Source organism: Sorex araneus, chromosome 5 (assembly GCF_027595985.1).
Source record: "Sorex araneus isolate mSorAra2 chromosome 5, mSorAra2.pri, whole genome shotgun sequence".
NCBI lineage: Eukaryota > Metazoa > Chordata > Mammalia > Eulipotyphla > Soricidae > Sorex > Sorex araneus.
Genome location: NC_073306.1, coordinates 101624821 through 101648348, shown reverse-complemented (window position 1 = coordinate 101648348; position 23528 = coordinate 101624821). Strand labels below are relative to the sequence as shown.

At 38.1% G+C, this 23528-nt stretch overlaps 1 protein-coding gene across 3 annotated transcripts in view; it reads left to right on the top strand.

Annotated features, from left to right (window-relative positions):
• The window catches only part of RHOBTB1 (Rho related BTB domain containing 1), a 72261-nt gene that overhangs the window by 36761 nt on the left and 11972 nt on the right, over positions 1-23528 (top strand). For all 3 annotated transcript variants that reach the window (XM_055139163.1, XM_055139162.1, XM_055139164.1), the window contains exons 4-6: positions 12562-12747; positions 15708-16678; positions 18468-18586. In XM_055139163.1, coding sequence (XP_054995138.1) covers positions 12562-12747; positions 15708-16678; positions 18468-18586 — 1276 coding nt within the window. The remainder of the gene's footprint in view (positions 1-12561; positions 12748-15707; positions 16679-18467; positions 18587-23528) is intronic.

The window sequence follows — 23528 nt, the reverse complement described above, 5'->3', positions numbered from 1 at the left end:
GGTGGAGTAAACTAGGAAAAAGACCAGAGTGAGATAAGTGAGGTATATATTTTGAGCATAAAATATAAACATTAATTTTTAAGATAGAGCCAATATGGATTTCTCTCCTCATTCCAAGTAAACAACATGGTTTAATTTAAAAGTTTGATATTCTGTTGTTCATAGATTTGTGTGTGTGTGTGTGTGTGTGCCTTGAGGTTTTGCTTCAGTTTTGTTTGATTTGTGTTTTTGTTTTGTTTTGGTTTTTTACTTTTGGAGTCACCCCCAGTGGTTCTCAGGGCTTATTTCTGGCTCTGTGCTCAGGGATAATTCCAGCCGTGTCTCAGGGAACCATATGTGATGCCTGGGATTAAACCCAGTTTTGCCATGTGCAAGGCAAGTACCCTACCCATTGTTCTGTAGCTGCTACCCAAGTTTTATTTTGTTAATTTATTAAAGTCTTATTATGTTAAGTTTTGTCCATCTGTGTGACTGAGGTATCTTGCACCTCCTTAAAGTTTGCACGTGAGGGAATTCAAAACCACAAATAGGTTTTGTTAAGGGATCTATAATAACTATTACAACTCATATTCTAAAGATACTTAGTCTTATGCACTGCTGTGATTTAAGTCCTAAGATCACTACTGTGATACTAGTCCTTTAAGGGACTATGAATGCTATTTTCTTTTTAAATTTTCAAGTTAGGGAAGAGAATAGAAAGATACAAGAACCGCTATTGTACAAAAAAGAAATTGTTCCCTAAGGCGTTTTACTAGCTTTTGCACTTTAATAAGCCTAAACACTGGCTCATCTGTAGTAAGAGTTCTGGAGAGAGGTGAGTTAGCACATTTGAGCCATATTTGTATGATTATAATAGTTAGCCTTCAGGCCATATTTGGTATAGACACTGCCATGGAATTATCCTGAATCTCTTTACTGAACCTCTGTCAATGGGAGAGAGACAGAGAGAGATGAAAACAGGGAGGGGAGAGAAGAAGATAGGAGAGTTGAGTTGAAAGTTTCAAGTGAAGAAATCCAGAATAAAAATATTTTCATTTCTTTAAAATTCTAGAAGATACAGTCTAATCTCCGTTGAGAAAAATATACATACTGTACCCTGGGGAAGAGGATAGAGGAAGGGACAGATAATTTGAGGAGTGATCGAAGTGTTGATTATCTTAACTGGATTATGTGTCACAGCTAATCATCCAGATGCTTCATTTTTATAGACAATCAAGGTAGTTGTGTTTTGCATGGAATTTGTATAAGACAGTAAATGCTTTGATTATAGAACTTGCTGGTCAATGAAAATATAAGTCATGTGAACATAGAATATTTAAATAAGACGAGATCCTTTACAGCTGAAAATAGGAAGTATAATTGTTCGAGAATATTTAAAGTGAATTATAGGACATATTAAATTGTCTCCAAGTGCTGCTGTTTCCCTGAGCTAGAGGCCTCAGCTTTGCGGATGACATCCTGACCACGGGTTTGGGTCTTTGGCTGTAGTTTTGTTTGTATCTTTTTCTAAGAAGATACATTTGACCATGGAGCTTGTTCATAGAAAACATCATGTTCCATAAAATCCAATTTCTCCGTCAAACAGTAGCAGTTTGTCTTTCCACAGTTGGTATGCTGTGGATGGGTAGAAGGTTCTGGTAACCTTGAAGGGAATACGCAAGGGACCAGTCACCCTAGCTGGGAACTAGGTGCAGAGTTGAGCAATCAGGTGTGTCCTTTCCTGGGAATCGAAGCCCACAACAGGTGTGAGTCTCCACTCTGGTTCGTTTCTCTGGGTTGAGTTTCTGCTTTCCTTTCCAGTTTGATCTCTTGCTCCACACTTAGAAAAATATTTATAGTTTGGTGTCCTCTGTGACTTCTGTGCCCACAAGTGTGCATGCATTACATTCACATAGAAAGCGTGGTCCTATCCCTACCTATCCTTTATCTTATTCTAAGAATTTATTCTCCTGCAGTTCCATATTCTCCCCCAACTCCTTGCTGCACACACAGTTCTTAACTCTCTATCCCCTGCAGAATCTAGGTGAGGTGTTCTTCCTCTGCATTCCCACTGAGCATCTTTGCAAGTATCTACTGTAGCAATGATGAATTCGAAAACTGACTCCCTAAACATCTCCCATTCTCCTATGCCCAGCATTTTGTTGTCATTGGTATTATTAGAACAGGGTGTTCTTTTTATTTATATCCCTAATGCTTGAAAACCTGATATGTTTGGCAAGTTTAAGAAATGGTTGTTAAATTAAATGCATGAATCTATAGATAAGTCTCAGATGTGCAAGGATCTTCTAAGGAATTTGCCAGGAAATACCATTATTACAAACTCAAATTATTTCTCTAAGGTAAATTTTACATTTGTATTTTTGTAGTAAAAGAATATTAATCATGTTCCTGCCTGAAGGTGATAAAAATGAAAACACTGAGGCCTGACCTCTCTAATTAAAAATTGAAAAAGGAGATGGGAAATCCACTGAAAAAAGGGTGATGTATACTCAGGAATAGCCCCAAATGTTCTCCCTGTTTGTGTTATAAAATTTTGATTTTGGTAAAAATTACCCATAGCTTCAATCATTCAGAATGTCTCTTGTATAGCATACTTTTTAATACTAATATATCACACACCAAATATATAAGTAAAACAAATATAGTCTTTGTATACAAATGATGTAGTTTTTTACTAGTGATCTTTTAGTAAAATGAAGTTTTGAAGATAAATAGCTACAACCTTGACCTTTCTACAAAAGTTGAAACCAAATCCAAAGGCATAATCATCATGAGACCAAAAATTCTCTTCTATAATATATGCGATGGAAAAAATTTAGTGAAGAATTTTACCCTATGATCCCCTAATGACTTAAAATGTGGTTATAGTTCCAAATTTCCCACTAAGTGAAAAGACAAAAATACCAACCTTGAAATAGATTTAGCTAATTCATTCCGTTAAATTGACTTTATAGGTAACTATGCATTTAGGAGACAAAGGATATTCCCATTAAATGTGAAGCCAAAGGTAGCCTGGGCCAATAATTAGTTTGATCAGTCACTTTTTCTTAACTTGGGACAACTATGATTGACTATTGAGCTCCTTAAAACATCACTTCTGATCTCTCCTGCATCCACAGCACAATTCAAGCTCTTTCTCTGCCCAAACCTGCCTACATCCTTCAAGAATGAGGATTCTTACTCAGATAATTATATTTTTAAAAATTACACTTTCCACCTGTTTGTGCTTTCTCTTTGGGCATTATTTATAAGATCTTTATGATAATCCATATATATAATTCATTTATTCAAACAAAGCATTAAATAGAATGGTTAAAGTGAATTGCTACAACTTTATACTCATTCATTCAAAACAAACAAAAACACATTTGATTCAATTCATATAAATAATTCAAAAAGTTTAAGTTGCAAGAAATTTCTGGATCCTATATGAAAGCACTCAGGCATAGGACTGCAGTGATACCAAATCATCTGGCACACAAAAAATATTTCTGCGCCATGCTCAGTGTCACCTTGACCTGCTATTCCACACTGTCCTTCCTGCTCTGAACTGGTACATCTTGTCTTGTAACCAGAAGACAAATAATCAGAAGATCTGAGATTTCTGTGCTCAACTGGATGTTGTTTGAAATTGTCCTTGGATGCAGCATTGCCAAGTGAGATAGCAATGAGACTTGATTGGTGACTGGAGTCACTCATGTGTTTTAGGGACCCAGAAGGAGCCTGGCTGCTGCCCAATCACTGGTCACATGGCTGGGGAAAATAGTCCTTTGTGGATCAGCCCAGAAAAGCACTGATTGACCCAAAAGATGACACATAAATATAAGCAACAAGGCTAGTAAAGTGGATAAAGAAACATATCCATTGTACAATATATCAGTATCTTATGTTCTTTTCCACTTCTCCATATTCCTAAAACTGTAGCTTAGGGCTGAGGAAATAGCACAGGAGGTGAGGCATATGCCTTACGTTTAGCCAACCCCTGCCTCATCCCTGGCATCATTGGTCTCCTGAGCACTACCAAGAGTGATCCTTGAGGGGCCGGAGCGATAGCACAGAGGGTAGGGCGTTTGCCTTGCACGCGGCCGACCCGGGTTCGATCCCCGGCATCCCATATGGTCTCCCAAGCATCGCCAGGAGTAATTCCTGAGTGCAAAGCCAGGAGTAACCCCTGAGCATCGCTGGGTGTGACCCAAAAAGCAAAAAAAAAAAAAAAAAAGAGTGATCCTTGAACAGGAGCCAGGAGTACGCCCGGGGAGCAGCCAGATAGATGTTGCGCAAACTCCCAACAAACAACAACAATACAACAATACAAAACACCATCGCTTGACAAGTTAGGTCAAGATAGTTACCAAGATAGTTAACTATCTTGACTTTACATCATGGAAAAGAAGAACATCAGTGTACCATTTCTGTAATAGAAATGCCTAATGAGAACATGTATTTCAGCCTACCTAGTTTTCCGTTCTAAATTATGTGGTGTTAGAAGAAAGAGAAATTGAGTAATTTTGCTGTATCTTCAAAGGATAATTTTTTTATTATCTTTCAGCAATTCTGTGCCAATAAATGACATGAGCTGACTGGCCAAAAGGAAAAATAAGTCTTAATTAGAATATATTACCGTTCTTCCTAGTTACAATACAGATGTCATCCTTGGTGACATTTGAACTCATAATCACATTGGTCTAACAAAGAGTAGTACTTTACAAAGTTTATAAAACAGATATCTATCTTATTGAATCTTAACAACTGTCCGTAAATCAAATGTTGATCATTCATTAGATTTCCAAAATAATTTGACCTCTTTATTATTTGCCTGGAACTTCTCTTCCTAGAGAGTATAGTCAGAAGGACAAAGTACTAAATTATAGAAATGTAAACCAAAATACAAATTTCTCTTTAAATTTATCATCTTGACTATTTACTCTAATGGAGCTTATGTTTGTTTTTTAATGGTCTGTGAAATAGAGCGTGCTTCTTTAGGCCTTTAATTCCATGTAACTAACTCAAAATTAATCCTAAAAGTAGCCTTCACATTTCTTTATATTTCCTTTGCTTTGGGAGGTGATCTAATTCCTGGAAGAGATCATTGATCCATTTTATCGTGGTACTACTAAATAATAGGTAAAGGATATTTTAGGAAAAAATTAATTTTAAAAATTATCTGGTTAATGTTTGATATATACCAGACATATTACATGGTAGTCTTTCAGCAACAATTGATGAAACATAGTATGCTCACATACTATTTTTGTTCTTTGTAAAATGTTTTATGTATCCTCTGCTTATTTAAGACCTACATTCATTTCTTTCATATTATGGGCTTACAGACACAGTCACATTGACATACGTCAACCTTCAATATTAATAAAGTATTTTAGTTGAATTAATAGTAATTGAGAATGCTTTTTATTGCAAACACTGTTACAACATTGAGAGAAAACTGGGCAGAATCCCTGAATGTTAAAACAGGGTAGACGGGAACATAAATAATTAAAATTTACTGCTGGAATTGCTGTCACAACCAGGAATAAGAAAGAAGAACCCGAGGAAAATTCTTTGGCCTTATTCCTGACTCCCATTGACCATGTCACACATATGATCCAATAGCAAATCCTATTCATTTAACTTTTATCTCTATAAAGTGTGTCTTTGTGACCGCTTCTCACCGCTTGCACTGCTCCTTAGTCAAAATAACTGTCATCTCTCTCTGAATTGAGTCCCTTCATGGTTCATTTTCCCCTTCACCTTTTGACTTTCATAACAGCAGAGTGTTGCTGTTAAAAAATAAGTTGTCATTCTGCTACTTGTAACTCTTATATACCTGTTCATCCAAACTAAGAGCCAGACACCCGTGAGAACTTCCTTACCTCAGTCAGCATTGCCTCTCTAATATAACTCCTGCTCTTTTAACCCTTACCTTCTGGGGAACATTCCAGGTGTTGTCCTGCCTCAGGACCTTTGCTCCAGCTGTTTCCTCTTTTCCAGTTTCCTCCCATAATATATCAGTATGTTACCTCCTTCACTTCTCTCAAAGCCTAACTGAAATGTTAGTTTCTCAGTGAGGCCCTTTCAGTCATCTCATTTCATCGGCAACCTGTTTCCTATTAATTTTTATTTATCTGAGAACCACATTTGGTAGTGCCTTTGGGCTACTTCCAGCTCTGTGCTCAGGGCTCACTCCTGGTACTACTTGGGGGACAATGCAGTGCCAGAAATGGAATCCAGGCCTCCCACATGCTGAGCGTGTGCTCCAGCCCATTGCTCCATCTCTGTGACCCTAGTCTCACAAGTCCTATCTAACTATCTTGCTTTATTCCCTGTTTAGAACTTATCACTACCTATCATACTAATCGTTTTATGCATTTTTCTTATTGTCCTTGTTCTCCACTCAGATATAAGCTTGACAAATATTAGCACAAACTCAGAAATTTGTGTCTACAAATAACTACTATATCCCAAATGTCAAGAAGAGTCTGGTATGCAGGAGGTTATTAGTTAATATTTCTGGGAAAAAATGATTGAATGATTATTTCTTAATATTGAATAAGTTGTTAGACCTCACACCTTTATCAGTTCAAAGAGGATTGCTGAGAGGTGCCTCCTTAGAGTAGTAGAATGATCTTGCCTGGTTTGCAAAGTTTCATTTCAGAAGAGTCAAAGAAGTTAATCCCAGAGCTTCCCATCTGGCATTCTAGCTGACACGAGGCTTTCTCTCAGGAGAAAGCATTAATAGTATAGGAATAAAGTTCCTCAGTCACTTAGCTTCAGGGAACACCAAAAAGAAATGAAAATGTGAAGTGCTGTAAGGAGGGAATTTATTACCACAATTTTCACCTTCTTCTATTAGGCAAACCTTCATTAGTTCTGCTTTCTTTGAACAGAAGTTAAATGAGATCACTTAAGCCCTTTCTGTTAATAAATTACTTGTGCTTCACTCAATTTCACTTTCATTCTATTTCTACTGACAATTCTATGAGGTATAAAAATATGGATAGTCAAGGAAATACAGATTGCTACGTATAGAGAAAGGGGTACCATTTAAGGTAAGGACATTACCCCTGTGATATTAGCCCTAAAGTGATTAAAAAGAAAAGCAACGATTTAACATTCCAGTATTATCTACATAAGTTTGGTGGCACTGGTGTTTTCCTGCACTTTAAAGCATGCATTGCTTTGATCTCACTTTTGGAGGGTGGGGGAAGACTGGTTGAAAATGTTGCTTCCTACTAAACATGCAGTTATGGGCTTGAAACAAATAGTTGTGCATGCTAATCACTCCCAAATCTGGATATATTTCAGGGTGTTTTCACAGTTTTCCCCACATAACATCTGTACTTAAGAAGCCTCACTGCTATTGGTAAAGTATTGATTTGATTTATCTACTTACATTCAGGGCATGCATGGTCTACTGCCCTGCTCCCCCCAGATTCCCTACCAGGTGCTCCCCTGCAGGCCTCTCCATCCTCCATGAGTATGAGTTTACACAGCCATTCATCTCCAGGTGGTTATGTTCACCATCACTGACAACTCCCTCTGCATCTCATACACACTGGGCTGCTCCCCTACTAAAATCTTCCAAAGTTACGTATTACACATTCCTTTTCTCTACCATGCTCACAACTGTTTTGTGCTGTTTTGATCTGTCTGTTTGCATAGCACTGTCAGACTCTATGCATGAAAGGTATGTTGATATGAATGGTTTTAAATATGTTTCTGTAAAGACCTATCTTATTTGGAGGGGACAGGAGTGAATCTCAAAGCCGAAAAGGTGTGGGTCAGAAATTCCTGCTTGAAACGTTGCCAGAAGATTTGTGTATGTTGACAACAAAGCCATCAAAATGTGATCATGTGAAATAGAAAGGCTATGGAAGTCTGTGCTAATATATATATGTATATATATGTGTGTGTGTGTGTGTGTGTGTGTGTGTGTGTGTGTGTGTGTGAAAACACTTTAAAATAAAGAAGTATCAGGGCTGGGGTGATGGTACAGTGGGTAGGGCATTTGTCTTGAATATGGCCAACCCAGGTTTGATCCCTGGCCTCCCATAGAGCCCCCCAAACACCATCAGGAGTGATTTCTGAATGCAGAATCAGGAATAAACCCCTGAGCATCGCCTGGTATATTTAAAAAAAAAAGGAAGAAGAGAAATATTCATAGTGATATGGACTTAACAATTTGCTTAAAATCAGATATTTTAAAGAAGGTATTTCCGAGCAAGATTCATGTAGCTATAATTGTTAGCATATTCTTGGTCATCAAACTTTATAAACATGTGATCCCACCAGAACTGGCACATTGGAGTCATTTGAGTGTCTCACTCACAGTTGTCTACCAGACTGAAGGGAATCCACTGTCCTCCATATTACCAATAAAATGGGCCTGATCTCAGATTCTTGCATAAAGGGTAATTTATTTATTTAAGGACTTAATAAGCGTGACCAGATAAGCAAATGAGCAGCCTGCGCAACAACTAAACTGAGCAGGGTGGCAGAGTAGCTGGGCCCAGAAAAGGAAAGACTAAGGAAAAAGATGGAGGGAACTTTTGCAATGAGAAACAACTTCAGAAATTCATTCCTAAAAGCAATTCTTTGGTATCCGTGAGCTCCCTTTCTCAACCATTTCTTCAGAGAATGAATTTACCATTCATTCTTTGGGTGTTTAATTTCTGGATGAAATTTGATTCCCTGAACTTTTCACACAAAGTCTATAGTATTTGACAGTAAATGTTATAAGCACAGATCTTAAGAACAGAGGTGGTATTTTCTGTTGAAGATGTAGTAGGGGTCAAAATATGTGTGGGTAAGATGCATGTTTTTTAGCTTTTTTTTTTCTTGAATCTGCCAACAAAGTTTGTTTCAAACTTTGCATGCTTTCAAATCATTTTTTCCAATCTTTCACATGTTACATCTGGCCTATATTTTCATTGCAAGTGCTTTTTGTTTGTTGAATATCTGAAGAAAAAATATTCAACTGAGTTTGACTTTACTTATGAGTTTAAGCGTGTTTTTTTTTTTTAGATGATTTGGTCTCTTTCTGATTCTTCCCTCCTCTTTCATGAAACTGGAGATTGAGTTACAACTTTCTCAATACAGAAATCACTTTGGGTCAATTTTAAAAATTAAAAATTCTTTTGAGTCAGTTTTAACCTACTCACTCAAAATGTTATTTTACAGATATTACTTGATATAATACTCTCTTAGAGAAACTTCTGTATTGATATTTCAAACTTTAGTACAAGAAAGCAAATTTTTTCCCTAAGTTAAATATTTCATAGACAACAAAGGAAGATGTCTCTAAGTCCTGTAATCCTGGCTTTCTTTAATGAAGATGCTTAGCCCGTTCAAAAGAAATTTCATTTTTCTCTACCTTTGCAGTATTCTGGATTTTTGAGTTTTGTCTACTCTGTATTTGCCCTATGCATTCTTGAATTCTTGTGCATTCTAATCTAAATAACTGTAGGACTCCATTTAAATGCTATCAGCTTCTTTTTACTGCTGAAATAAGAACCCTGGGGTCAGAGCTAGACTAACACTGCTGCCTAATATGTGAAAATGTCCACATCAAACTCCCCAACTACTTTTAAACCCAATTCTTCAAAGAAAAAGATGTAAAATGCCATAGAAGTAGAAATGCTAGGACTTGCCTTTATCTTTCATAGGAATGGCATTTTAAACATGAGATTATGTCAGACTTTGAATAATCTCCACATAGGAATGAATGTTTTGATTAAAAGTTATTTAATATCTCTAGTTCCCTGGAATTATGCCGAAAGCTGGAGATATTCTTAGCTACAATCCTTCTGCCTTATTGGACTAGATAGAAAAATGGCTCAAAATGTAGGGAATAAATGGCATTCTCAAAATAGTTATTTGATTGAATAGGTGTTTATAGCACGCAATGTTCTGATATATTAAGAATTACAAATTAGAAAAAAGGAGAAGGAGAATTGTTGAATAAGGAGAATTGTCAGTATCATTTTTTTATTATCTATTACTACATTCATTGATTCTAAATCTTTTTTATAAAATCAAGTTTAAGGAACTACATTTGTATAGCAATATAAAGAACCCCTCTTTTATGTAATCTGTACATAATATTTTCTTAATTTACATTTATAATGAGATGAACAAGGATTTAACCAAGAAATTTCAGTAAGTTAGTAGCTGAAATATTATTTTGGCTTTTAATTTCTTTCAGTGTAAAATGTTGGGGACATGGCACCTAAATGCACTGAAACGTGTGTTTTTATAGAGCAGGAAAACGAATAATTTTATTTATAAGGATATAAATAGACTTTTGACTCAGAAAGTTGTTTTAGCTTAGGAACTAGTGCTGTCCTCAATAAAACCACTTTAACTATCATCCTTCTAAGGAAAATATTTACAGCATGTTGAATTATATTTTTAGCTTTCAGTAGTATTTCATGCAATGAGATATTGATGCGACATAGTTAGAAATTGCGCCCTGTGGACCTGTATTGTGTGATAGCATTGTGCTGCTATCATCAGGAGATTCCATTTTTCCAACCCCCAAGGCCCTGTCTGTACTTGTTTACAGGTCATCTGGATAGTAACTAGTATGTGTTCAGTGGTATAAGTGTTATCACAGTAACCTTGGCAACCAAGCTAGCTGATTTCAAAACCTCACTTGCTGTATCATAAAATGAGATAACAGAATTGACATTTAGCTACATGTCTGTCATATAAATTAAGCTCTGAGGATGATTTTTATTATAGTCATGTGGCTGAAAATGGGAATAGAAGGCACAAATTAGAACAATTTTATACATAACTGTACTATTCTACTCAGTGCTGAATATATTTCCTCAATTCTTTCTTAATAATAATGAACCTTAGATATCACCATATTATTCTCACTGTGTCTAAATTCATAGTGGATTTATTTTGTGATGTGATGAAGCTTATAACAGTGTTTCATCAGATATTCTACATAAATAGCATTATGAATAATAGAAAACTCAACTCCGAAAAAATACAAAATTCAAAGCAGTCTTGGTTTCACTGGATACTGTTGTTTATGCTGATTAGATGTTAAGACTTTGCACTGAATATTCCACTGTTAAAATCAGATCCCCCCAAACAAGCTTCCCCTTCATTTATACATATGTACATATTTTCATGCTTTATATTTTCCAGTGTTCAAGAATCTTTGATAATGCCTTTATTTCTCAGACATCCTAAGCCTGAAGATTAATACATTCATCTCCTGTCAGTCCGAGATCTTATCTTTGTATTTGAAAATATTTCAATCCCAGGATTGTTTCTTTATATGCTGTAGTCCAGTGCAGTTTTTCTGAAATATAAATTTAAAGGCTCAACTTGTGAGTTACATTCAATATAAGCACCCTGCAGTTTTCTGCATTGCAAATGATTATTTTTAGAAATTTTATGGTTGCCTGGATATATTTGCCTGTCTTCATTGATATGTAGGGGGGGAAATCTCATTAATGATTTAAAAGGAAGGTGTTTTGATTCATCAACTTGATTCTTCTCATTTCATAAACAATAAAGACTACAAATTAACATCTAATAAAATTGTTAGAGTTGATTTCTAAATTTAGATGCAAGACAGTCTTGAATCCATAACATTTTCTATCATTTATCTTATCCTGCCTCAATATTTTAAGAGTGATCACTTAGCATATTTTAACCTGAAATGATGGTTTATAATTCTTATTAAATATACCTTTTAGCAGCTATCTGCCAAACACCATAATTGAACAACTGTTTTGTAAAAATAAGTTCTCATGGCTTCTAGCATGGTAAGTGATTATATAAAAATGGAAGGCTTCTTATCAAAATAGAATATAGCACTTCTCTTCCCCATATACCTGCTGTGTGACACATATAACATCTGAGAAACCAACTTTCACCTTATTCTCATCTTATTAGCTATCCATCTAACCCTTTGTGTTAAATTCTTGCCTTTCATCTAGGCAAGAGTAAATAGTTCTGAAAATTCAGGATTTTTTTTCTTTTCAGAAACAGATAAGTGGTTGTGTTCTCTTGTATGTGTGCTTACGTGTAGAGAAGGGCAGAAATCCTTCTGTGTATTTGCTGGCCCTGCACGCAAATACCTGTTATGTTTTCAGCAATGTTTAAATTGTTTGCTTTATCTCATTGGGCTGACTCATCTTCACCTTTATGTTTCAACTAGTAAAAGGTGCTTTTTATTCTTTTCTTTTATCTTGAAACTATTTCTTACAAATAGAAATAGTTCCGCATGTTGTGGTTCCAGGACTGAATCAATTTTGGGTAACTGTCCATACAGTCAAATAATTTCATTGGAAACTTTTCGATGCATAGGAACTCGGCAATGTGATATGGAAGTAAATCCAGGCTATATTGGTGCTGGAATGCGGGAGCTTGTCAGGCTGTTTGCATGATTCTGAGATGTATTTTTGATCTTTTTTTTTCAGATAGTGATATGGTATGACATTAAGTTGTGGGGATGAAAATAGGGAGATAGATAGGAGGAGCCATAATGATTTAAAAAAAATTAAAAGGACATCGGCTGTTTTTGTGATTTCCTTTTAGGTCCGACGTTGTGGTCCTTTGTTTTTCAATTGCTAATCCCAATTCCCTAAATCATGTGAAAACCATGTGGTATCAAGAAATCAAGCACTTTTGTCCTCGCACACCTGTTGTTCTAGTTGGCTGCCAGCTAGATCTCCGCTATGCTGATCTTGAAGCTGTTAATAGAGCCAGGCGCCCTTTAGCAAGGTAAGCCAAGAGACTCTGTTTTGCTGTGCTGACCAAATTAAAATTCAAGGTGGAAGTCATCTCTATAGCCAAAGTCTCATTTTCCAGTGGTTCTCAACCATATGCTGTAAGTTAGTTTGTTCATCATGAGAGATATCTCATGTTCACCATCTTCTCCAAGTTAAGCACTCATGTTTGCAAAGGGATTGATTGAGTGGTGCTTCAGATGAATTATTGAGCTTTGAAATTTCCAAAATATTGAAAAAAATGTCAGCTAATAATAATTTTATCATTGAAAATGTGATTGTAATTTTTATTTTAATATAATTTCAGAGTAATAAGCCATTCTTGGTCTAGGACACCAGATGTATACAAATATTGATAGCAAGGGGTTTTTAATCTTAGTTTTATTTTCAATCCAACTTCTGAGAGTATTTCACTCCCCACATAACTGTATCCATTTAAACTTAAAAAAAATGAAACTATAATTTCAAAACCACAAGACTACTTTTAAAATTATTTGAGAGGTCATTTTTAAGGTGGTACAACTTTTAAAATACAGCTTCAAAGAGGATGTATATGATCCTGTTATAAAATATGGATACTGGGCTGGAGAGATAGCACAGCAAATAGGGCATTTGCCTTGCACTTGGCAGACCCAAGTTCAATCTCCAGCATCCCATATGGTCCCTTGAGCACCACCAGGAGTAATTCCTAAGTACAACTCCAGGAGTAACCCCTGTGCATCGCCGGGTGTGACCCAAAAGGCAATATATATATATATATATGTATATATATATATACATAGATATATATGAAATTGTCCTGAAATGTATCGGTTTAAAATAAATAAAAGGATGTAAAATGATAGATAGATAGATAGATAGAAAGATGGATAGATAGATAGATAGATAGATAGATAGATAGATAGATAGATAGATAGATAGATAGATAGATCACTGGGCCTTACAGCCATGGACATATTATATAAGGATGGAAAGGAGGGAGTCACGGAGGATAGTAGAGAGAACAATATCTCCTATAAGACAACTCCTTCTGCAGTTCCTTCTACAGTTCCTTCTGAAGGAAGAAGTTACTAAAATAATCACTGAAGAATTTAATCAGTTAATAATTTTTCAGTCCAGTCTGATAGCACAGCCAGTAGGGCATTTACCTTGCACACGGCCGACCCGGGTTCGATTCCTCTGTCCCTCTCAGAGAGACGAGCAAGCTACCAAGAGTATCCCGCCCACACAGCAGAGCCTAGCAAACTACCCGTGGCATATTCGATATGCCAAAAAAACAGTAACAACAAGTCTCATAATGGAGACGTTACTGGTGCCCAGTCAAGCAAATCAATGAACAATGGGACAATAGTGTTAAAGACAGTGCTATAATGGTTTTTCAAGTCAGTCCTAGAAATAAAGAGCGCAAAATAGCCACTGGAAGTCCCTCCTCTGTTTTTTGGAGTTTTTTTTTGTTTTTTGGGGGGTTTTTTTTGGCTTTTTGGGTCACACCTGGCGATGGACAGGGGTTACTCCTGGCTCTGCATTCAGGAATTACTCCTGGTGGTGCTCAGGGCACCATATGGGATGCTGGGAATCGAACCCGGGTCAGCCGTGTGCAAGGCAAATGCCCCACCTGCTGTGCTGTTGCTCCAGCCCCGTCCTTCCTCCTTTCTTGCACTTGCCTTTCAATGTTTTCTCTCTTCCATCCAAGTCTTCCTATGCAAATTCTAGCTAGTATTGTCTTGTTTTACCTAAGATCCAGGCTTTTGACTTTGGTTTAGAAAACCAAACAATCATTTAGGAAGGTCAATTCCTAACAGTATATTTCAGAATCTAATGTATTTGTGAAGAGTACAGCAGCACATGTCCTCATTGTCTAGGTTTGTCTGTGTCTTTACAGTATTTCTCCCAGGGCAAGGGGCACTGTGAGGGCTCAGGTGACTGGAGATGGGAACTGCATAAATGGGAAATAGGTAAGAGCCTAAGACTAAGGGGCCAACTGGTAGGCTGGAGGATGCTACTGGAGAGGAAAAAGTCAGAAGGGGGCCATGGTGGGGGAAACGTTGAGAAACATTGGTCATTTATTGCTTAGGATAGGCCTCGTTTTCATGCACTTTTTTTTTGGTTTTCAGTCCAGTCTGATAGCACAGCCAGTAGGGCATTTGCCTTGCACGAGGTAAATGTTTTTGTTTTGGACCACACCAACCAGAGCTCACACATTACCTGACTCTGCACTCAGGAATTACTCCTAGTGATGCTCCAGGGATCATATGTGGTACCCTGGGTCAAATCTGGATGTGCCACAAGCAAGGCAAATGCCCTATTCATTGTCTCTCTCTGGTTTTCATTTGAAAGTTTTCAAGCAAAATTTAATCATGAAGATAAAGATGATGATAATAATAACCACAGCTAGCATTTATGTGACCTAACTGTGGACCATATACTATGCCAACATATTATCTCATTGGTACCACTCAATAGTCCTTTAAGATATAAGTATGTAGTTTTAAATGATTAGGTTATAAATGGGTCTTATATACCAAACTAAAGAATATAGCTTTTATTCCATTAGGTTTCATGGAACCAGAGACATATTTAAGGAAATCTGAAGCTAAGTCAGATATCTGTAAGTTTTTATACAACACTAAAGGGTAGAGTCTGTGAAAAAATATTTTTATTGAATCATTATTTATTAAAGAGGGAAAAATGAAAAAATTTTAAAGTAAGGTAATTTGTCTAGTATTAATCAGAGTGTAAATGAGTGATATTTCAGCTATCTGTGGTTACTACTGAAAGTGTTGGGGACAGGGGTTCAGGTCTGTCGTCGTGTCTTTGAAAGATCTGAGGTTTGCAATAGATTTTCAAGAGTCTCACTGAAAGCCTGAATAGGACTTGAAGAATTTAATCCAACTAGGTGCTTAGGTAGGCCCTAGATACTATCGTTTCTTAGTTTGTTTTATTATTCTATTTCAGGCCCATAAAGAGAGGGGATATTTTGCCCCCAGAAAAAGGCCGAGAGGTTGCAAAGGAACTCGGTATACCATACTATGAAACAAGCGTATTTGATCAGTTTGGTATCAAGGATGTGTTTGATAATGCCATCCGCGCAGCGCTGATCTCCCGCCGGCACCTGCAGTTCTGGAAATCCCACCTAAAGAAAGTTCAGAAACCTTTGCTTCAGGCACCATTCCTACCTCCAAAAGCCCCTCCACCTGTCATCAAAGTTCCAGAATGTCCCTCGACAGGGACTAATGAAGCTGCCTGTTTACTGGACAATCCTCTCTGTGCCGATGTCCTGTTCATCCTTCCGGACCAGGAGCACATCTTTGCACACCGAATTTACCTCGCTACCTCCTCTTCCAAATTTTATGATCTTTTTTTAATGGAATGTGAAGAAACCCAAACTTTGGGTGAAAGAGCTGGTGACAGGAAGAAGCAGAACAAGGATTTCCAGGGGCCGGCTTTGAATATTGACCTTGAGGAGGAGAGAGAAGAAGGCGCCTTGGGGGACAATCAGTGGAAGTCCTTGAACCAGAACCCGTTCCAGCCGGAGACTCCAGGCCTGGAAGCTGAGGGCTCGGTTTTGGAGGCTCAGACATTGACAAGCTGGAGTAAGGGGTTCATGGGCATGCACAAAGAGATGCAAGTCAATCCCATTTCCAAGAGGGTAGGCCCTGTGACTGTGGTCAAGATGGACTCATCTGTCCAACCAGGGCCTTTCCGAACCCTGCTCCAGTTTCTGTATACAGGACAACTGGATGAGAACGAAAAGGATTTGGGAGGTCTAGCTCAGATCGCAGAGGTTCTGGAAATGTTTGATTTGAGAATGATGGTGGAAAACATAATGAACAAGGAAGCCTTCATGAATCAGGAGATTACAAAAGCCTTTCATGTCAGGAAAGCCAATCGGATAAAAGAATGTCTCAGCAAGGGGACGTTCTCAGGTGAGTGGTTCCAAGGACAGAGTCATATTCCTAGGGCTGTGTATTATCAAACAGTAGGCAAACATGAACAGGAAAAGAATAACCATCATTTACATGTTGAAGTGCTTATTTTTCCCATCACCTAACTCCTTGTATTCAAACTTAGTTCTCATCAAATGTGAGGGTAATGTTATGTATCCATTTTTCAAATGGAGCAGCTGGGGAACAGCAGTAAAGTTAGGTAACTTAACTATGATTATCCAGGTGGCATATGACAGGGGCAGGATTTGAATCCACCACTGCTTCCTAGAACGCTGTGCTCTCATGATGTTTCTGCAGGCTGCTGTTTTCCCTGAGCCCTGATTCAACTGACTTAATGATAGAGCTCCCCTTCAGGATTTGTCCCCTGCCCATGTCTGTTTGCCACTAAACTTTAAGCTCTCTCACCCTTGACAAAAATCAGTGATTCCACCCCTGAGGCAATTTGGCTGCATGAGGCCATTTGATGGGTCACTTCCATCAAAGATGCCTCTGTTCTCTCCCTCTCCTTTTTAAGTTCTTTCATTCTTTACTTTGCTCATCTCTGTTTCTCTAGCCCCTTCTTTGCCTTTGAAAACCATGCCCTATACTGCCACATTACCATTACATAATTGAGCATCCTGGTAGCCTGTATCTAAAATGAGTTACTGACCTACACTTGTTCTATCTTACATACTTCAACTATTTTTGTTCTGAAATTGTCCTGTGGGTGTGTATTTCATTGTATAAATTTGACTTCCTGACTTCTATTTATGGGGATACTTCTATTTTCGTCTATCATTTATAATGCCTGTCAGAGTAAGGTACATTTAATAAGCAGTTCCTGCATCTTTTCATTAATTTTAAGGCTTAAAGCAATAGCAACTTCAAAGATTGACCTCCATGAGATGGAATTAGCCCTGAAAGTTCATGAAAAAGTTACAGACCTGCAGTAAATTTAATAATTTAATTATTAAATTTAATAAAATTTAATAATTGAATCTTGGTTAATGAAATCAACTTCTCAGAAATCACCTCCCTTACTGCAGAGGCTAATGACCAAGGACAAGATGAGGGCGACATTTGAATCCTTTAAAGAAAAAAATATTATAAAATATAATTTATAAATAGCTGGGAAGATTTTAATATGAACTAGATAATAGATGATGGGGAATGATTGCTAAATTTTTCATCTACAGGAATGTTCTTATTTTTAGGAAACTTCATAAAGTAGTTAAAAGTGAACTGCCATGTTAGAAACATTTCAAATGAGATATCGAGTATGTGTGTATACACAGATGGCTCTACACTATCTATAAGTTTTACATTTTTCTTAAGGAGAAAAAGTATTTCTTCTATGTCATTTTATGTTTCAAATAAATTTCTTTGTGACCTGATAGGCAATTTTAGATGCTTACCCTTTATTCCATAGCACATCAAGGAAAATAGGTGTGGCAAAGGTGAAGACTGACACAAAAATTAATAAGTGAAGCTATGAAAAGGAGGGCTGGAGAGATAGTTTCAGTGACTGGTGCTTTGCTGACTTCCATGCAGGAAGTCTGGGGTCTGCCCCTGGCACTGAATCATCATCCTTCAGGTATCTCCAGGACCTGTGTTCAAGCACAGTTCTGGGAGTAGCCCATGAGCACTGCAAGGTACGACTCAGCCTTCCCCCCTACCCCCCCAATTAAAAATATGTGGAAGAGAGAGTATAAAAGATGTAAGTTGATGAAAATGGGTGGGACGCTCAATGAGGCAATTTCATCATTTTCTTCCCTCCCTCCTTGGACAGATGTGACATTTAAGTTGGATGATGGAGCAATCCGTGCCCACAAGCCACTGCTGATCTGTAGCTGCAGATGGATGGCTGCCATGTTTGGGGGGTCATTTGTGGAAAGCGCCAACAGTGAGGTATGTACTCGCCAAAAGGCCGAAGTGTCAAGGCATGTGTTTTTACATAAAATGCTAAAGTAGCCAATTACATACGTTAACTGCTTCCATGGAATAGTTTTCTAAAGCTGTGCTGGAATATTTTGTCTCTTAATTCCGCAATTATGAGGAATCATTGTTCATTGTTCCCTTGTTATGTGTGAGTACCTATGTATTCTCCATGCAGCATTTTTCATCCTTGCAATTCTCCTCACACCCAGAAACACAGGAAGCTCTATTTTAAATAAATGTCAACAGGCAAGATAATATCAAAACCATACAAAGGCCAAATAGAAAATGCACCAGGTAAGATGCTTGCCTTGCATGTGGCTGGCCCAGGTTCAGTCCTCGAGCACCACCAGGAATAAGTCTTGAAAACCTCTGGGTGTTCACCAAAACCAAAACAAACAAACTAAAAACCTACTTGAAATATGGGCAAGAGTGCACCTTCCAGAATCTCAAGACCATGAAAATGTTCTTTCTTCACTTACTGCCTATGCTCAGTTAAGCCTTAACCATATGGGAGATCTTGAAAAGTGTCAGTCTCAGCCTCTGGCTACAGCAGGTCACTCTTGCATTCATAGGACTTGACTTCTCTGAGGGTTTAACTAGAGGATTATACTCCTTCTGACCTCACCTCTCCAAGTGCTGAGGTCTATCATTATCTGCAGGGTCCCTTGTCGATGCATTGGTCTATCTTCAAAAGAATGTTCTTTTTAAGGGCAAAACAAGCTGTTCTTTGGAGATCCTTCATCTTCATCTTTTTTTTTTTATCAAGTGCTGTTGGGAAAGAAAAATCCAATTCAACCACTTCTAACTTTAGAGGTGAGCAAGCATTTTTGTTGAGTTTTGAAAGTATTTTTTAACCATCTTTAAAAAAACATGGGGACACCCCAGCAAGTTTATTGTCCTAAAAGGTTTGTTTTCCTTATCTCAGCATAGCTCCAAACTTTCAAAAGAAATACAAAAAACAATTGCTAACCTTTCTAAAAGAATGCTCTCGCCAGAAATCTAAGCACTCCCATTGTGACCCAGGAGCCTGCATTTTCATCCCCAAGTAGGAAAACAGAATCCTAGAATCACAAGCTGGGATGGCTGGAGCTGAGGAGGTCACTAGGCCATCCGCCTGCTTCCAGAACAAACTACAGCTGCTCCTAAACCAGCCCCCAGCCAAAACTTGTCTGCTGTTTGGGGAACAGGTGTTCAATTATCCTAATGACATCTTCTAGTGTCTGGCAGCTTTTGTAAGCCAGGAGAACCTTACCTTAGATTAAACATGCTCACTGTGCTTTCAGACCTGTTGTGAGTCTTGTTACTAAGAATAGATGCTACAGATAGTGGTAACTGCTGTATATAGGGTCGAAGGGGCTTCAATCCCAACTTCTCTACGTAAAAGTTACATGGCCCTGGGAAAGTAACCACAGTGGGGTTGTTAAGTTTATGAGTTAGTTAATGCTTGCAAAGCCCTGCAAAAGCATTAAGTCTTTGGTGGTTGCCATTAGACTATTTTAATGCAGGTGTGATCTTCATGACATTGTTTTCCTCTTTGAGAAAAATGGAGAAGACACTATTAAAACCACATCCAGTGGCCTTCCACTGATTTCAGTAATCCCCAGCGATTAGAGCCCAAAGGCTTGCTTCCCGCCCATTTCTAGCTCAATGGTATGTGTGCTGATTGTGTGGCAGAGCACCTGCTACTAACCCAGAGAAGCTGATCAAGGTCAGAAACCCTAGCACAAAGGGATACTGTCAAAGCTGATCTCACAAATGCTAATCCCCTTTATCCCTTCCCAGAATGGACTGTAATCATCTGCAGGAGAGGTGACCAAAACAGGAACTTAGCAGTGAGTAAGAATGTACACATCCATGGTCGTTTAACAATCTCTCCTGGAAGTAGCCACCTGTTTAGCCCTCCCCACTGAAATGACTCCATCACTCACCACTCACAATCATCATAGCTAAGGCTAGTAGGTAGGTACAGATCCCACTGATCAAAGGACAGAGACCATGGGGTCAAAAGTCTGCTCCTAAACCCATCAGCTGACAGATAAATCAAGAATGCCCTGAGCTGTTGACACGTCTGCCCTTCTCTGCTTCATCTCTTTCTTGCCCTGTTTAGACTGCAGGTAGGTACACAGTTATGAGCTCTATTCTCAGCCTGACCCTGGACAAACCACCCACCTTCTCTAAACTTGTCTCCTCATCTATAAAGGAGAAGAGAGTTGTATTCAAAGGGCAGGAAGAATAAAAGTACATGTGCTAAGCATCAGATTTGGTGCATAGAAAATATGATTGCTATTAAGAAATGTTAATCACTATTATCCTAGAGGATTCCCATTGAATCCTGTTTATGATGAGTTAAAAATGTTTGTTTTCTAAGATTGCACTCATCTGTGGAATATAAAGTAATAGACTAGGAGTCTAATACCCAAGAATAGTAGAAATAAGTACTAGGAGGTTGACTCCATGGCTTGGAGGCTGGTCTCTCATTCTGGGCAACTCAGAGAAGGGAACACCAAGTAAAATGTGGTCGGAGGTCATGCGGGGGAGGAGTGGCATGTGCCAAATGTAGACTAGAGACTGAACACAATGGCCACTCAACACCTTTATTGCAAACCACAACACCTAATCAGAGAGAGAGAACGAAAGGGAATACCCTGCCATAGTGGCAGTTTGGGGTCGGGGGAGACGGGACTGGGGAGGGTGGGAGGAACGCTGGGTTTACTGGTGGTGGAGAATAGGCACTGGTGAAGGGATGGGTTCTCGAACTTTGTATGGGGGAAACATGAGCACAATAATGTATAAATCTGTAACTGTACCCTCACAGTGATTCACTAATTAAAAAAATAAAAAAAATAAAAAAAATTTAAAAAGAAAAATGTTTGTTTTCTAAATGACCTAAGTTCAAAAGCCCCCACCTTTCCTTTCTAAACTGGCTTACGGATGGTTGAGATAGGTAATGGGGAGACAGAGATATTTGATTTCATATTCCTTAATTGATTTTTGCCACTATTTGTCCTTTTGAGGCTACAATTTTTATTATTCCTTGAACTATCATCTCTTGCAAATCTAAGTCCCCACAAAATTTCATCTAGGAGCTGGGAAATTGCTGGAAGAACTGGAGCACAGAGTCCTGGGTTCAAACCCTGGGACTGTGTGAACTTCATAGCACTGCCAGGATCCTGGGCATGACTGCGAAGGCCATCCCAAAAGACAAATAAAACAAAAGTCAGCCTGTTTGTTTTAGTTTTAATAGAATTCACATGCCTATCCAGAAAGAAATAAAGCATGCCCATTGATGTTACGTTAACGTTTTTGTCATTTAATATTTAAGAGGACACTGTACTTTACTTATATTTTCTCATTACTTTTAATGTAACAGTAAGCATAATTCTCTCCCCAGAGGTACTCAGCAAGTGATTCATTAAAAATGTATGCCCGGGTTGTAGTAAGCAGTGCTCTAGATCCAGAATACTTTTTTATTCTCTGTGAGACCATCTCTAATTATAAACCTAATAGTCTGAGGTGATCTTTGCAATTAAAATTTTAAGCCAACTAAACTGGAATGTGCTGTTTAGGGTAGCATTATATACTCTTTCATTATTTTTTTAAGCAGCTGCATCAAGCACATAGAATGAAATATTTTTAATTCCATTCCTTATTTATACTTCAATTATTTTAAGATAAAAATTCTCCCCGTTAGGTGACCTCTCCATTGTTTACACAGTGTTGAAAATATTAAAATTATAGAAACAGGAATTTAAAAATTAGGCATCAGGACAGATGGGTGTTCTGCAAGTTTTTTTCTTTGACTTTGCTCTTCTTTGGGGAGATGGGGGTTCAAGCAGTCTCAGGAGCCCTAGGGAGCTCCACCAGTAACTTTCAGTCAGTCCAGCCAATGGGTCATTGCAAGGATTCGGAATGCCATGGCACTGGGTCCCTGAATTGCTGGGGATTACTGAGATGGCCCAGAGGCCCCTAAGGGCATCCAGAGTTGCACCCAGCAATGCTCAGGGGACAATGTGGTGCTCCAAATTGAGCCCAGGTTAGTTATGCACACGAGTTGCTCACTATAGTATCTCCCAGTCCCCTGAAATGTTCTAATTGATTCTCATTTCCTGATTACTCCTAAGAGTCCCTGACACTATTTGCCAAAAATACCCATTCCTTAAAAAAAAAAATTAAGAACTATTATACCAAGGACTGTATTTAAAAAGAGGAAAATAGCAGGTCATGACAGAGACACAGAGAAAGGGCTGCTTCCCTTACCAGAGTCAGGCATGTCCTGCAGCCATAAATAATGTCCTTCTATTTAGGGTGTTCATTTTGCCATGACATAGAATACACTATTTTTAAAATGCTAAGGTAATCTGATTTTATTTTGTTTGTTTGGGGGCCACACCCAGCATTCCTCAGGGATTGCCCATGGTTCTATACTCAGGCATCCTTCCTGGTGGTGCTCAGGGAACCATATGGGATGCCCGGAACCAAACCCAGATTGGGCAAGCCTGCTGTGCTGCCAACCCTGCGCTAATCCTATTCTTTTCAAAACCAAAACCCTAATGAAGAATAAAAAGCTTTAGATATCGCCTACTCTAAATTTCTCCCATACAACAGTTAAGGAAACTGGAGGTCAAAAGGTCAGTGATAAGGCAAAGATGGTGCAGCATTTTAGCAGCGTTGCTCTGGAACTGTCCTAGGCCTTGGCACTGTCCTCAAGTCAAGTCATTATTTCAGCCCACAGTAGAGAGAACTGAGAGAGCATGGGTTTACAGAAAGCTGAAGACTTCCATATTTAGCACTCAGAAGTTTATAAAATATATATATTTCTACTATCAAAATGGTCCCAATTTTGAATATTTCACAGCTTAATTAACTTCAATGATCTAGAAAATTGTACTAATCCAAATAACAACCTAGAATG